Below are 18,361 nucleotides of genomic sequence, written 5' to 3' on the forward strand. Positions count from 1 at the left end.
GAAAAATATGCTTTGTAGTATAGTATAGTATAGTATAGCTGTAGTATAGTGTAGTATAGTATAGCTGTTACTAAATTGATCATATGAACAGACACAGAAAAATCTGATTTGTCATTTTTTAAGTGTTTAGTCTTTAAGAAAAGAAAATATTAGTTTGATATATCCATAATGACAAATTTAATTGCTTAAAGGTACTGATAAAATCACTATTTTTAATTTTTTAATACTTTTGCTAATTCTTTGAGAACTTAATATATTATTCTTGTATAATACTCCCTCTAGTAGGTTCTCCCAGATCCACACCCCATTCCATGCTTACCTAAATTTATGCCCTATATATGATTGGTTAAGTTGCCATCCACTGGATTGTGGTTGACTGAGTCCATACCCTTTAAGATAACTAACATTTCCTCTTTCAGCAGCAATAAATTATCAATAGCTCCTTGACTATTTCTTGCTTACCTCACCATGCCTAAGAGTTTATTGGTATCCCCATAGATTACTGCAGCATTCAACCCTCATCACAAAAGCTTCTTTTGTAGTAGATGGCAATTAACAGACACCTGCTTAACATGCAGAGAACAAGACCTTGTAGGATGCTCAGTCTTAAATGGGACATCTACAGCACACTCCATTCTCCACAGACTCAGGGATTATTGTGAATGCAGGAGAAGAAATGTAGTCAGATGGCCCAGGACAGAGCCAGTGCTCCAGAACCTCTCCCACACCAAAAAACAGCTTGACTCCCAGGAGGTCCATCAAAACCAGGCTCACAGGTGAGACACCCCCTACCCAAATGCCTGGCCTAACTGTGACCCCTACAGGGCCCAGTTTAGGTGGAAAAAATCTGCCCTGCCCTACCCTGTCCTGCTGGTGACACATTTTCCTTCCAGCCCACAATTCGACCTGAGGCAGAGCCTGCACTCCAAACCTGTTCCCACCCACATACAGCTTGACTCCCAGGAGGTCCATCACAACCATGCTCACAGGAGGGAGAGGATCCAGTCAGAAACACTGAGGCCAGTTAATACCTGATATTACAAATGGTGAGAGCCAAGCACAAAAGCATAAGCAACAGAAACCAATGCCACTTAGGAACATCAGAACCCAGTTCTTCCAACAGAAACCAATGCCAATTAGGAACATCAGAACCCCGTTATTCCACCACAGTTCTCTCTCCAACATTCATAAAAAGCAAGGTTCTAATCTAAAATCCTATCTCATGAAGATGGTACCTTAAGAACAACCTTAAGGATGACATAAATAACTCCCTTAAAGAAATATAGAACATAGGTAAACAGGCAGAAGCCCTTCAAGAGGAAACACATAAATCTGTTAAAGAAATACAGAAAACACAATCAAACAGGTGATGGAATTGAATAAAACTCTCAAGGTTCTAAAAATGGAAATAAACAATAAAGAAATCACAAAGGGAAGCAACCCTGGAGATGGAAAAACTAGAAAGGAGATCAGGAGTTACAGATACAGACACCATCAACAGAATACAAGAGATAGAAGAGAGAATCTCAGGGGCAGAAGATACTGATGCAAGCTTCAAAAAAAAAAAAATACAAAGTGCAAAAAGCTTCTAACCCAAAACATTCAGGAATTCAGGATACAATGAAAAGACCAAACCTAAGAATAAAAAGAATACAAGAAAGTGAAGATTACCAATTCAAAGGGCCAGGAGATATATTCAACAAAATCATAGAAGAAAACTCCACTAACCTAAAGAAAGAGATGGTCATAAACATACAAGAAGCCCACAGAACACCAAATAGCTTGGACCAGAAGAAAATTCCTTCCATTGCATAATAATCAAAACAGTAAATAAACAGAACAAAGAAATAATATTAACAGCTGTAAGAGAAAAAGGCCAAGTAACATATAAAAGCAGATCTATCAAATTACAACAGACTTCTCAACAGAGACTCTAAAAGCCAGAAGATCTTGGGCAGACATCATGCAGACCCTAAGAGAACACAAATGCCAGCCCAGGCTACTATACCCAGCAAAACTCTCAATCACCATAGATGGAGAAATGAAGATATTCCATGACAAAATTAAATTTAAACAATATCTTTCTACTAACCCAGCCCCACAGAGGATGATAGAAAGAAAACTCCAACACAGAGAGGGAAATTACACCTAAGAGAAAACACAAAATTAATTTCACAACAAACCCAAAAATCACACAAACATCATACCATCTCTAAAACAAAAATAACAGGAACCATGAATCATTGCTCTTTATTGTTATTACCTCTCAGTATCAATGGATTCAAATAACCAATAAAAAGACATAGGCTAACATCTGGCATACAGAAAACACACATCAGTGACAGACAAGACCTCAGAGTAAAAGGCTGGAAAATTTTTCCCAAGCAAATGGTCCTAAGAAACAAGATGGAGTAGCCACTCTAATATACAATAAAATATAATTTCAACCAAAAGTAATCAAAAGAGACAGGAAAAAAACACTTCATACTCATCAAAAACAAAAACAAAAACACAAACAAAACAAACAAAACAAAACAAAAAAATCTCCACCAACATGAACTCTCAATTCTGAACATGTACACCCCAAATGCAAGGGCACCCATATTTGTAAAAGAAACATTAATAAAGCTCAAAACATACATTGAATCCCACACAGTGATAGTGGGAGATGTCAACACCCTGCCCTCAACAATAGACAGATCATAGAAACAGGAACTAAACAATATATATATATATATCTTTTTCTCAGCACCTCAGGGTATATTCTTCAAAACTGAACATATAATGACACACAAAACAAGCCTCAACAGATACAAGAAGATTAAAGTAATCCCATCCATTCCATCAGATCTCCATGGAATAAGGACAGTCTTCAATAAAAACAAAACAACAGAAATTACATATACACATGGAAGCTGAATAACTCTCTACTCAATGATAACTTGGTCAGGGAAGAAAAGAAAGAAAGAAAGAAAGAAAGAAAGAAAGAAAGAAAGAAAGAAAGAAAGAAAGAAAGAAAGAAAGAAAGAAAGAAAGAAAGAAAAGACTTTTTGGAATGTAATGAAAATGAAGGCACAGAATACCCAAATTTATGGGACACAATGAAGGCAGTGCTAATATGCAAATTCATACCATGGTGTGCTGGCTAGTTTTGTGTCAACTTGACACAGCTGGAATTATCACAGAGAAAGGAGCTTCAGTTGAGGAAATGCCTCCATGAGATCCAACTGTAAGGCATTTTCTCAATTAGTGATCAAGCGGGAAAGGCCCCTTGTGGGTGGGACCATCTCTGGGCTGGTAGTCTTGGTTCTATAAGAGAGCAGGCTGAGCAAGACAGGGGAAGCAAGCCAGTAAAGAACAACCCTCCATGGCCTCTGCATCAGCTCCTGCTTTCTGACCTGCTCGAGTTCCAGTCCCGACTTCTTTGCTGATGAGCAGCAATGTGGAAGTGTAAGCCAAATAAACCCTTTCCTCCCCAACTTGCATCTTGGTCATGATGTTTGTGCAGGAATAGAAACCCTGACTAAAGACACCATGGAGTACCTTCATAAAAAAAAATTGGAGAGATTCTATACTAGAAACTTAATAGCACATCTGAAAGCTCTTGAACAAAATGAAGCAAAGATATCCAAGAGGAGTAGACAGCGGAAATAATCAAACTCAGAGATGAAATCAACCAGTTGGAAACAAAGAGAACTATACAATGAATCTAAAGTACCAAGAGCTGGTTCTTTGAGAAAATCAACAAGATAGATAAACCCTTAGCCAAACTAACTAAAGTGCACAGAGACAGTATCCAAATTAACAAAATCAGAAATGAAAAGGTAGATATAACAACAGAAACTAAAGAAATTCAAAAAACACCACATCCTAATACAAAAGCCTATTCTCAACAAAACTGGAAAATCCAGATGAAATTGATGATTTTCGATATGGGTACCATGTACCAATGTTGAATAAAGGCAAGATAAACTATCTAAACAGTCCCATAGCCCCTAAGGAAATAGAAGCACTCATTAAAACCCACTACAAAAAAAAAATGGCCTGATGATTTTTGTGCAGAATTCTATCAGACCTTCAAAGGAGACCTAATACCAATACTTCTCAAACTGTTCCACAAAATGGAAACAGAAGTAATACTGCCTAATTCATTCTATGAAGCCACAGTTTTGCTGATACCTGAACCACACAAAGACCCAACAAAGAAAGAGAACTTCAGGGTTTGTAACCCTATAGGAGGCACAGCAATATGAACTAACCAGTACCCCCTGAGCTCGTGTCTAGCTGCATATGTAGCAGAAGATGGCCTAATGGGTCATCATTGGGAAGAGAGGCCCTTGGTCTTGCAAAGATTATATGCCCCAATACAGGGGAATACCAGGGCCAGGAAACGGGAGTGGGTGGGTTGGAGAGCAGGGTGGGGGGAGGGTATAAGGGACTTTTGGGATACCATTTGAATTGTAAATGAAGAAAATATCTAATAAAATTTTCAAAAAAAGAGAGAACTTCAGACAAAACTTGCTTATGAATATCAACCCAAAGATACTCAATGAAATTCTCATAAACCAAATCCAAGAACACATCAAAACAATCATTAATCACAATCAAGTAAGCTTCATCCAAGGGATGCAGAGATGGCTCAATATATGAAAATGGATTAATGTAACCGACCATATAAACAAACTCAAAGAAAAAAATCACACATGATCATTTCACTAGATGCTCACAAAAGCCTCTGACAAAATACAACACTCCTTCATATTAAAAGTCTTGGAAAGATCAGGAATGCAAGACCCATACCTAAACAAAATAAAAGAAATATACAGCAAACCAACAGCCAACATCAAATTAAATAGAAAGAATCTTGAAACAATCCCACTAAAATCAGCAACAAGAAAAGGATGTCTACTCTCTCCCTGTTTATTCACTATAGTACTCAAAGTTATAGCTAGAGCAATTAGATAACAAAAGGAGATCAAGAGAATAAGAAAATAGACTAAATAAAAAGAAGGAAAAATAAAGTATATGTGTAAAGCAGGAAAAAAAAAATTAGGAAGCAAGATGTCAACTTATCACTATTTACAGATGATATGATAGTACACATAAGCAACCCAAAAATTTTTACCAGAGAACTCTTACAGCTGATAAACAACTTCAGTAAAGTGGCTGGATATAAAATTAGCTCAAACAAATAAGTAGTCTTCCTCTACACAAAGGATAAATGAGGTGAGAAAGAAATTAGGGAATAAACACCCTTCACAATAGTTACAAATAATATAAAATATTTTGGCATAACTCTAACCAAGCAAGTGAAAGACCTGTATGACAAGAACTTCAAGTATCTGAAGAAAAAAATTGAGGAACACCTCAGAAAATGGAAAGATCCCCCATGGTCATAGATTGGTAGGATTAACATACTAAAAATGGCCGTCTTACTAAAATCAGTCTACAGACTCAATGCAACCCCCATCAAAATTCCATCTCAATTCTTCACAGAGATAGAGCAACTCTCGACTTCATCTGTAATAACAAAAAACCAAGGATAGCAAAAAACAATCCACACCAATAAAAGAAGTTGGGATATCACCATCCCTGATCTCAAGTTGTACTAAAGAGTAATAGTGATAAACACTGAATGATATTGGTACAGAGACAGACTGGTAGATCAATGGAATAGAAGTGAAGACCCAGAAATAGACATACATACCTATGATCACTTGATCTTTGACAAGCCAAAGAAATATAGTGGAAAAGGGACAGTATTTTCAGTAAATGATGCTGGTGTAACTGGCAGTCTGCATGTGGAAGAATGCAAATTGATCCATTCTTATCTCCTTGTACAAAGCTGAAGACCAACTGGATCAAGGACCTCCATATAAAACTAGATACACTGAATCTAGTAGAAAAGAAAGTGGGAAAAAGCATTGAACACATTATCACAGGAGAAATTTTGCTGAACAGAACACCAAGAACTCAAGCTCTAAGTTCAACAATTGACAAAGGGACCTCATGAAACTGGAAAGCTTCTGTAAGGCAAAAGACACTGTCAATAGTACAAAATGGCAACCTACAGATTAGTAAAAGATCTTTACCAACCCTAGATCTGATAAAGGACATTATCTAAAATATACAAAGAACTCAAGAAGGTAGACTCCAGAAAACCAAATAACCCAATTAAAAATGGGATACAGAACTAAACAAAAAATTCTCAACTGAGAAATTTTGAGTGGCCAAAAAGCACCTAAAGAAATGCTCAACATCCTTAGTCATCAGGGAAATGTAAATCAAAATGACCCTGAGATTCTGCCTCATACCAGTCAGAATGGCTAAGATCAAAAACTCAGGTAACAGCAGATGCTGGCAAGGGTGTAGAGAAGGACGTAGTGAAAGAGGAATACCCCTTCACTGCTGGTAGATGGCAGGCTGGTAAAAGCACTTCGATAATAAATCTGGCAGTTCCTCTGAAAATAGTTCTACCTGAAGACCACCTATACCACTACTGAGCATTTAGCCAAAATATGCTCCAACATATAACAAGGACACATGCTCCACTATGTTTATAGCAGCCTTATTTATAATAGCCAGAAGCTGGAAATAGCCCAGATGTCCTTCAATGGAAGAATGGCTACAGAAAATGTGGTACATTTACAGAATGGAATTCTACTCAGCTATTAAAAATGACAACCTCACGAACTTTGTAGGCAAATGGATACAACTAAAAAATATCATCCTGAGTGAGGTTACCCAGACCCAAAATGACATACATGGTATTTACTCATTGTCAATAGATATTAGCCCGAAGTCTCAGAATAGTCATGATACAACTCATAGACCATATGAAGCTTAACAAGAAGGAAGCCCAAAGTGTAGATGCTTCAAACTTAGAAGGTATAGCAAAATAATCACAGGAAGCAGAGGGAGGGAGGCACCTTGGTAGAAGAGTGAAGGAGGAGTAAAATAGGGGAGCAGGACCATGTATGTGAAGAGACATGAGAGAATTTCAGAGGGACAGGAGAATGAACAGAAATAAGTAGCAGTGGGATGTGGACAACTAGGAGAAATCACTTGAAAATCCCAGACACCAGGGATGTGAAAGGCTCCCAGAACCCAGTGGGGATGACATTAGCCAAAACAGCCAACATTGGTGAGATAGAACCAGAAGAGACCACATCCAGTAGATAGACATGGCCCCCAGAGGAGGGATGGGATCACCCACCCATTTCAAAAGTTTTAACTCAGAATTTTTCCTGTCTAAAAGAAATGCAGGGGACTGGGGTGCCTTGCCAGAGGAGTCTCCGGACACCCGCAAGGACCTACACAGGATTCCCCACGGGATACTAAGACCTCTGATGAGTGGAACACAGTGTCTGCTCCAATCTAATTGTGCAGGACCTGAGACTGCATTAACTAGGGAAGCAGGCAACACGGCCTGAGCTGGGGCACTGGTCCAGGGCACAAGTCCATTCCGGTCCACTGAGCACTGGGGTCCCTTTCCAGCGGAGTCTCCGGACACCCACAGGATTCCCAACGGGATCCTAAGATTTCTGGTGAGTGGAACACAACTTCTGCCAGGAGGCAGGTTCAAACATCAGATATCTGGGCACCTTCCCTGCAAGAATAGAGCTTGCCTGCAGAGAATACTCTGACCACTGAAACTAAGGAGAGAGCAAGCCTCCCAGGTCTGCTGATAGAGGCTAACAGAGTCACCTGAGGAACAAGCTATAACCAGAGACAACTATAACAGCTAGCTTTAGAGATTACCAGATGGCGAAAGGCAAATGTAAGAATCTTACTAACAGAAATCAAGACCACTCACCATCATCAGAATGCAGCATTCCCACCCCACCTAGTCCTGGGCACCCCAACACAACCGAAAATCTAGACCCAGATTTAAAAGCATATCTCATGATGATGGTAGAGGACATCAAGAAGGACTTTCGTAACTCACTTAAAGAAATACAGGAGAGCACTGCTAAAGAGTTACAGGTCCTTAAAGAAAAACAGGAAAACACATCCAAACAGGTGATGGAAATGAACAAAACCATACTAGACCTAAAAAGGAAAGTAGACACAATAAAGAAAACCCAAAGTAAGGCAACGCTGGAGATAGAAACCCTAGGAAAGAAATCTGGAACCATAGATGCGAGCATCAGCAACAGAATACAAGAGATGGAAGAGAGAATCTGAGGTGCAGAAGATTCCATAGAGAACATCGGCACAACAATCAAAGAAAATACAAAATGCAAAAAGATCCTAACTCAAAACATCCAGGAAATACAGGACACAATGAGAAGACTAAACCTACGGATAATAGGAGTTGATGAGAATGAAGATTTTCAACTTAAAGGGCCAGCAAATATTTTAAACAAAATAATAGAAGAAAACTTCCCAATCCTAAAGAAATAGATGCCCATGATCATACAAGAAGCCTACAGAACTCCAAATAGACTGGACCAGAAAAGAAATTCCCCCCGACACATAATAATCAGAACAACAAATGCACTAAATAAAGATAGAATATTAAAAGCAGTAAGGGAAAAAGGTCAAGTAACATATAAAGGCAGGCCTATCAGAACTACACCAGACTTTTCACCAGAGACTTTGAAAGCCATAAGAGCCTGGACAGATGTTATACAGGCACTAAGAGAACACAAATGCCAGTCCAGGTTACTATACCCGGCCAAACTCTCAATTACCATAGATGGAGAAACCAAAGTATTCCACGACAAAACCAAATTCACACATTATCTTTCCATGAATCCAGCCCTTCAAAGGATAATAACAGAAAAAAAACAATACAAGGACAGAAATCACGCCCTAGAAAAAGCAAGAAAGTAATCCCTCAACGAACCTAAAAGAAGACTACAACAGGAACAGAATGCCAACTCTAACAACAAAAATAAAAGGAAGCAAAAATTACTTTTGCTTAATATCAATGGACTCAATTCCCCAATAAAAAGACATAGACTAACAGACTGGCTACACAAACAGGACCCAACATTCTGCTGCTTACAAGAAACCCATCTCAGGGAAAAATACAGACACTACCTCAGAATGAAAGGCTGGAAAACAATTTTCCAAGCAAATGGTCTGAAGAAACAAGCTGGAGTACCCATTCTGATATCGAATAAAATCGACTTCCAACCCAAAGTTATCAAAAAAGACAAGGAGGGACACTTCATACTCATCAAAGGTAAAATCCTCCAAGAGGAACTCTCAATTCTGAATATCTATGCCCCAAATGCAAGAGCAGCCACATTCATTAAAGACACTTTAGTAAAGCTCAAAGCAGACATTGCACCTCACACAATAATAGTGGGAGACTTCAACACATCACTTTCATCAATGGACAGATTGTGGAAACAGAAACTAAACAGGGACACGGTGAAACTAACAGAAGTTATGAAACAAATGGACTTAACAGATATCTACAGAACATTTTATCCTAAAACAAAAGGATATACCTTCTTCTCAGCACCTCATGGGACCTTCTCCAAAATTGACCATATAATTGGTCACAAAACAAGCCTCAACAGATACAAAAATATTGAAATTGTCCCATACATATCAGACTACAATGGACTAAGGCTGATCTTCAATAACAACATTAATAATGGAAAGCCAACATTCACGTGGAAACTGAATAACACTCTTATCATTGATAACTTGGTCAAGGATGGAATAATGAAAGAAATGAAAGACTTTTTGAAGTTTAATAAAAATGAAGCCACAACATACCCAAACCTATGGGACACAATGAAAGCATTTCTAAGAGGGAAACTCATAGCTCTGAGTGCCTCCAAAAAGAAACTACAGAGAGCACACACTAGCAGCTTGACAACACATCTAAAAGCTCTAGAAAAAAAGGAAGAAACTTCACCCAAGAGGAGTAGATGGCAGGAAATAATCAAACTCAGGGGCGAAATCAACCAAGTGGAAACAAGAAGAACTATTCAAAGAATTAACCAAATGGGGAGTTGGTTCCTTGAGAAAATCAACAAGATAGATAAACCCTTAGCTACACTCACTAGAGGGCACGGGGACAACATCCTAATTAACAAAATCAGAAATGAAAAGGGAGACATAACAACAGATCCTGAAGAAATCCAAAACACCATCAGATCCTTCTACAAAAGGCTATATTCAACAAAACTTAAAAACCTGGAAGAAATGGACAAATTTCTGGACACATACCAGGTACCAAAGTGAAATCAGGATCAAGTTAACAAACTAAACAGTCCCATATCCCCTAAAGAAATAGAAGCCGTCATTAATAGTCTCCCAGCCAAAAAAAGCCCAGGACCAGATGAGTTTAGTGCAGAGTTCTACCAGACCTTCAAAGAAGATCTAATTTCGGTTCTGCACAAACTATTCCACAAAATAGAAGTAGAAGGATCTCTACGCAACTCATTCTATGAAGCCACAATTACTCTGATACCTAAATCACAGAAAGATCCAACAAAGATAGAGAACTTCAGACCAATTTCCCTTATGAATATTGATGCAAAAATACTCAATAAAATTCTCGCTAAACAAATCCAAGAACACATTAAAGCAATCATCCATCCTGACCAAGTAGGTTTTATTCCAGGGATGCAGGGATGGTTTAATATACGGAAATCCATCAACATAATCCAATATATAAACAAACTCAAAGACAAAAACCACATGATCATCTCGTTAGATGCAGAAAAAGCATTCGACAAGATCCAACACCCATTCATGATAAAAGTCTTTGAAAGGTCAGGAATTCAAGGCCCTTACCTAAACATGATAAAAGCAATCTAGAGCAAACCAGTAGCAAACATCAAAATAAATGGTGAGAAGCTTGAAGCAATCGCACTAAAATCAGGGACTAGACAAGGCTGTCTACTCTCCCCATACCTATTCAACATTATACTTGAAGTCCTAGCCAGAGCAATTCGACAACAAAAGGAGATCAAAGGGATACAAATTGGAAAAGATGAAGTCAAAATACCACTTTTTGCAGATGATATGATAGTATATATAAGTGACCCTAAAAATTCCACCAGAATACTCCTAAACCTGATAAACAGCTTCGGTGAAGTAGCTGGATATAAAATTAACTCAAACAAATCAATGGCCTTTCTCTACACAAAGAATAAACATGCTGAGAAAGAAATTAGGAAAACAACCCCCTTCTCAATAGTCACAAATAATATAAAATGTCTTGGCGTGACTCTAACTAAGGAAGTGAAAGATCTCTATGATAAGAACTTCAAGTCTCTAGAAAGCCAACCTTCACGTGGAAACTGAACAACACTCTTCTCAATGATACCTTGGTCAAGGAAGGAATAAAGAAAGAAATTAAGGACTTTTTAGAGTTCAATGAAAATGAAGCCACAACATACCCAAACTTATGGGACGCAATGAAAGCATTTCTAAGAGGAAAACTCATAGCTCTGAGTGCCTCCAAAAGGAAACTAGAGAGAGCACACATTAGCAGCTTGACAACACACCTAAAAGCACTAGAACAAAAGGAAGCAAATTCACCCAAGAGGAGTAGACGGCAGGAAATAATCAAACTCAGGGGTGAAATCAACCAAGTGGAAACAAGAAAAACTATTCAAAGAATCAACCAATCAAGGAGCTGGTTCTTTGAGAAAATCAACAAGATAGATAAACCCTTAGCCAGACTCACTAGAGGGCACAGGGAAAGCATCCTAATTAACAAAATCAGAAATGAAAAAGGAGACATAACAACAGATCCTGAAGACATCCAAAACACCATCAGATCCTTCTACCAAAGGCTATACTCAACAAAACTGGAGAACCTGGATGAAATGGAGAAGTTCATAGACAGATACCAGGTACCAAAGTTGAATCAAGATCAGGTTAATGATCTAAACAGCCCTATATCCCCCAAAGAAATAGAAGCAGTCATTAATAGTCTCTCAACTAAAAAAAGGTCAGGACCAGATGGGTTTAGTGCAGAGTTCTATCAGACCTTCAAAGAAGATCTAATCCCAGTTCTTCACAAACTATTCCACAAAATAGAAACAGAAGGTACTCTACCCAACTCATTCTATGAAGCCACAATTACTCTGATACCTAAACCACAAAAAGACCCAACAAAGATAGAAAACTTCAGACCAATATCCCTTATGAATATTGATGCAAAAATCCTCAATAAAGTTCTTGCTAACCGAATCCAAGAACACATCAAAACAATCATCCATCCTGACCAAGTAGGTTTCATCCCAGGGATGCAGGGATGGTTCAATATACGGAAATCCATCAACGTAATCCAGTATATAAAAAAACTCAAAGACAAAAACCACATGGTCATCTCGTTAGATGCGGAAAAAGCATTTGACAAGATCCAACACCCATTCATGATAAAAGTCTTGGAAAGAACAGGAATTCAAGGCCCATACCTAAACATGATAAAAGCAATCTACAGCAAACCAGTAGCCAACATCAAAGTAAATGGTGAGAAGCTTGAAGCAATCCCTCTAAAATCAGGGACTAGACAAGGCTGTCCACTTTCTCCATACCTCTTCAACATTGTACTTGAAGTCCTAGCCAGAGCAATTCGACAACAAAAGGAGATCAAAGGGATACAAATTGGAAAAGATGAAGTCAAAATATCACTTTTTGCAGATGATATGATAGTATATATAAGGGACCCTAAAAATTCCACCAGAGAACTCCTAAGCCTGATAAACAGCTTCGGTGAAGTAGCTGGATATAAAATTAACTCAAACAAATCAATGGCCTTTCTCTACACAAAGAATAAACAGGCTGAGAAAGAAATTAGGGAAACAACACCCTTCTCAATAGTCACAAATAATATAAAATATCTTGGCGTGACTCTAACTAAGGAAGTGAAAGATCTGTATAATAAAAACTTCAAGTCTCTGAAGAAAGAAATTATAGAAGATCTCAGAAGATGGAAAGATCTCCCATGCTCATGGATTGGCAGGATCAACATTGTAAAAATGGCTATCTTGCCAAAAGCGATCTACAGATTCAATGCAATCCCCATCAAAATTCCAAATCAATTCTTCAACGAATTAGAAAGTGCAATCTGCAAATTCATCTGGAATAACAAAAAACCTAGGATAGCAAAAACTCTTCTCAAGGATAAAAGAACCTCTGGTGGAATCACCATGCCGGACCTAAAGCTCTACTACAGAGCAATTGTGATAAAAACTGCATGGTACTGGTATAGTGACAGACAAATAGACCAATGGAATAGAATTGAAGACCCGGAAATGAACCCACACACCTATGGTCACTTGATCTTCGACAAGGGAGCTAAAAACATCCAGTGGAAGAAAGACAGCATTTTCAACAAATGGTGCTGGCACAACTGGTTGTTAACATGTAGAAGAATGCGAATCGATCCATTCCTATTTCCTTGTACTAAGGTCAAGTCTAAGTGGATCAAGGAACTTCACATAAAACCAGAGACACTGAAACTTATAGAGGAGAAAGTGGGGAAAAGCCTTGAAGATATGGGCACAGGGGAAAAATTCCTGAATAGAACAGTAATGGCTTGTGCTGTAAGATCGAGAATTGACAAGTGGGACCTCATGAAACTACAAAACTTCTGCAAGGCTAAAGACACCATCAATAAGACAAAAAAACCACCAACAGATTGGGAAAGGATCTTCACCTATCCTAAATCAGATAAGGGACTAATATCCAATATATATAAAGAACTCAAGAAGGTGGACTCCAGAAAGTCAAATAACCCCATTAAAAAATGGGGCTCAGAACTGAACAAAGAATTCTCACCTGAGGAATACCGAATGGCAGAGAAGCACCTGAAAAAATGTTCAACATCCTTAATCATCAGGGAAATGCAAATCAAAACAACCCTGAGATTCCACCTCACACCAGTCAGAATGGCTAAGATCAAAAATTCAGGTGACAGCAGATGCTGGCGAGGATGTGGAGAAAGAGGAACACTCCTCCATTGTTGGTGGGATTGCAAGCTTGTACAACCACTCTGGAAATCAGTCTGGCGGTTCCTCAGAAAATTGGACATAGTACTACCGGAGGATCCAGCAATACCTCTCCTGGGCATATATCCAGAAGATGTCCCAACCGGTAAAAAGGACACATGCTCCACTATGTTCATAGCAGCCCTATTTATAATAGCCAGAAGCTGGAAAGAACCCAGATGTCCCTCAACAGAGGAATGGATACAGAAATTATGGTACATTTACACAATGGAGTACTACTCAGCTATTAAAAAGAACGAATTTTTGAAATTCCTAGCCAAGTGGATGGACCTGGAGGGCATCATCTTGAGTGAAGTAACACAATCACAAAAGAACTCACACAATATGTATTCATTGATAAGTGGATATTAGCCCAAAACTTAGGATACCCAAGATATAAGATACAATTTGATAAACGCATGAAACTCAAGAAGAATGAAGACCAAAGTGTGGACACTGTGCACCTTCTTAGAATTGGGAACAAAACACCCAGGGAAGGAGTTACAGAGACAAAGTTCGTAGCTGTGATGAAAGGATGGACCATTTAGAGACTGCTGTATCCAGGGATCCGTCCCATAATCAGCTTCTAAACGCTGACACCATTGCATACACTAGCAAGATTTTGCTGAAAGGACCCAAATATAGCTGTCTCTTGTGAGATGATGCCGGGGCCTAGCAAACACAGGAGTGGATGTTCACAGTCAGCTATTGGATGTATCACAGGGCTCCCAATGGAGAAGCTAGAGAAAGTACCCAAGGAGCTAAAGGGATCTGCAACCCTATTGTTGGAACAACATAATGTACTAACCAGAACCCTGGAGCTCTTGTCTCTAGCTGCATATGTATCGAAAGATGGCCTAGTTGGCCATCAATGGAAAGAGAGGCCCATTGGACTTGCAAACTTTATATGCCCCAATATAGGGGAATGCCAGGGCCAAAAGAATGGGAATGGGTGGGCAGGGAAGTGGGGGCGCTATGGGGGACTTTTGGGATAGTATTGGAAATGTAATTGAGGAAAATATGTAATAAAAATATTAAAAAAAAAAAAAGAACTTCAAGTCTCTGAAGAAAGAAATTAAAGAAGACCTCAGAAGATGGAAAGATCTCCCATGCTCATGGATTTGCAGGATCAACATTGTAAAAATGGCTATTTTGCCAAAAGCAATCTACAGATTCAATGCAATCCCCATCAAAATTCCAACTCGTTTCTTCAATGAATTAGAAAGAGCAATCTGCAACTTCATCTGGAATAACAAAAAACCTAGGATAGCAAAAACTCTTCTCAAGGATAAAAGAACCTCTGGGGGAATCACCATGCCTGACCTAAAGCTGTACTACAGAGCAATTGGGATAAAAACTGCATGGTACTGGTATAGGGACAGACAAGTAGACCTATGGAATAGAATTGAAGACCCAGAAATGAACCCACACACTTATGGTCACATGATCTTCAACAAGGGAGCTGAAACCATCCAGTGGAAGAAAGACAGCATTTTCAACAAATGGTGCTGGCACAACTGGTTGTTATCATGTAGAAGAATGCGAATCGATCCATTCCTATCTCCTTGTACTAAGGTCAAATCTAAGTGGATCAAGGAACTTCACATAAAACCAGAGACACTGAAACTTATAGAGGAGAAAGTGGGGAAAAGCTTTGAAGATATGGGCACAGGGAAAAGATTCCTGAATAGAACAGCAATGGCTTGTACTGTAAGATCAAGAATTGACAAATGGGACCTCATGAAACTGCAAAGCTTCTGCAAGGCAAAAGACACCGTCAATAAGACAAAAAGGCCACCAACAGATTGGGAAACGATCTTTACCTATCCTAAATCAGATAGGGGACTAATATCCAATATATATAAAGAACTCAAGAAGGTGGACTCCAGAAAATCAAATAACCCCATTAAAAAATGGGGCTCAGAACTGAACAAAGAATTCTCACCTGAGGAATACCGAATGGCAGGGAAGCACCTGAAAAAATGTTCAACATCCTTAATCATCAGGGAAATGCAAATCAAAACAACCCTGAGATTCCACTTCACACCAGTCATCATGGCTAAGTTGAAAAATTCAGGTGACAGGAGATGCTGGCGAGGATGTGGAGAAAGAGGAACACTCCTCCATTGTTGGTGGGATTGCAAGCTTGTACAACCACTCTGGAAATCAGTCTGGCAGTTCCTTAGAAAATTGGACATAATACTACCGGAGGATCCAGCAATACCTCTCCTGGGCATATATCCAGAAGATGTCCCAACCGGTAAGAAGGACACATGCTCCACTATGTTCATAGAAGCCTTATTTATAATAGCCAGAAGCTGGAAATAACCCAGATGCCCCTCAACAGAGGAATGGATACAGAAAATGTGGTATATTTACACAATGGAGTACTACTCAGCTATTAAAAAGAATGAATTTATGAAATTCTTGGGCAAATGGATGGACCTTGAGGGCATCATCCTGAGTGAGGTAACACAATCACAAAGGAACTCACACAATATGGAATGGATGAAGAAAATATGGTACATTTACACAATGGAGTACTACTCAGCTATTAAAAAGAATGAATTTATGAAATTTTTGGGCAAATGGATAGACCTGGAGATCATCATCCTGAGTGAGGTAACACAATCCCAAAGGAACTCACACAGCATGTACTCACTGATAAGTGGATATTAGCCCAAAACTTAGGATACCCAAGATATAAGATAGTTTGCTAAACACATGAAACTCAAGAAGAATGAAGACTGAAGTGTGGATACTATGCCCCTCCTTAGAATTGGGAACAGAACACCCATGGAAGGAGTTACAGAGACAAAGTTTGGAGCTGTGACAAAAGGATGGACCCTCTAGAGACTGCCGTATCCAGGGAACCACCCCATAATCACCTTCCAAACACTGACACCATTGCATACACTAGCAAGATTTTTCTGAAAGGACCCAGATATAGCTGTCTCTTGTGAGACTATGCTGGTGCCTGGCAAACACAGAAGTGGATGCTCACAGTCAGCTAGTGGATGGATCACACGGCCCCCAATGGAGGAGCTAGAGAAAGTACCCAAGGAGCTGAAGGGAACTGCAACCCTATGGGTGGAACAACATTATGAACTAACCAGTACCCCAGAGTTCTTGACTCTAGCTGCATATGTGTCAAAAGATGGCCTAGTCGGCCATCACTGGAAAGAGAGGCCCATTGGACATGCAAACTTTATATGCCCCAGTACAGGGGAACGCCAGGGCCAAAAAATGGGAATGGGTGGGTAGGGAAGTGGCGGAGGGAGGGTATGGGGGACTTTTGGGATAGCATTGGAAATGTAATTGAGGAAAAGATGTAATAAAAAATATTTAAAAAAAAATGGGAAATGTCCTAAAAGATAGACTAAAAAAAAAAGAAAAAGAAATTCAGGGACAAAAATGAAGCAGAGACTAAAGGAAAGGCCATCCAGAGACTGTCCCACCTCCGGATCCATTTCATCTGCAGCCACCAAACCTCAACACTCACTATTGCTGAAGCCAAAATGTGCTTGCAAACCGGAGCCTGGTATGGCTGTCTTCTGAGAGGCTCTGCCAGTACCTGACTAAGACAGATGCAGATACTCATATCCAATCATTGGACTGAGCCTGGTGACCTCAATGGAAGAATTAGAGAAAGGGCTGAAGGAGTTGAAGGAGGTACTACAACTCCATAGGAAGAACAACAGTATCAACTAACTTGACCCCTCAGAACTCTTAGAGATTAAACCACCAACCAAAGATTATATGGACCTTTCCATGGCTCCCAATAAAAATGTAGCAGAGGACTGATTTATCTGGCATCAATGGGAAGGAAGGCACTTGGTCCCGTGGAGGCTTGATGTCCCAGAGAAGGGGGATGCTAGAGGGGTAAGGTGAGAGTGGGAGGGTGAGTGGGGGAGTACCCCCTTGAGGAAAAGGGAAGAAGGATAGGGAAAAAGAAGGGGAGGGGAGACCAGGGTGGGGAATAATATTCAATATGTAAACAAATAAAATTAAATTACTAAATTAAAAAATGTTTCCAGAGCCATATACAGTGGATGAATATAAGGAAAGAATGGTTTCCATACAGCAGGAATGTTACACATTTGAACTCACAGCTACTGTGACAACAGGCACAAGACCCATGCAAATTCAAACCATATAAAACCCTTAATTATTTTAAAGTAACTTATTTCCCTTGTATATATTCATAAAATATTTTATATTTTAAAAATATGAAGTATCCAGTGACACCACTTACTAAAACATTTTTACAATGTCTCATAAAAGGATTTTAAAAACACACTCACCTATAGTTGGTGCATAATAATCTGAAAAACACAATTAGAAACAAATACTTATTTCACTAAATTTAACATTTAGACTTAAAGAGA

At 39.1% G+C, this 18,361-nt stretch overlaps 1 protein-coding gene across 1 annotated transcript in view; it reads right to left on the reverse strand.

The window, feature by feature from the left end:
• The window catches only part of Bsph1 (binder of sperm protein homolog 1), a 37,934-nt gene that overhangs the window by 11,836 nt on the left and 7,737 nt on the right, over positions 1-18,361 (reverse strand). The window contains exon 2 of the mRNA XM_021166012.1: positions 18,278-18,298. Coding sequence (XP_021021671.1) covers positions 18,278-18,298 — 21 coding nt within the window. The remainder of the gene's footprint in view (positions 1-18,277; positions 18,299-18,361) is intronic.

Source organism: Mus caroli, unplaced genomic scaffold (assembly GCF_978045245.1).
Source record: "Mus caroli unplaced genomic scaffold, Mus_caroli_1 scaffold_8, whole genome shotgun sequence".
In the NCBI taxonomy this organism is placed as follows: domain Eukaryota; kingdom Metazoa; phylum Chordata; class Mammalia; order Rodentia; family Muridae; genus Mus; species Mus caroli.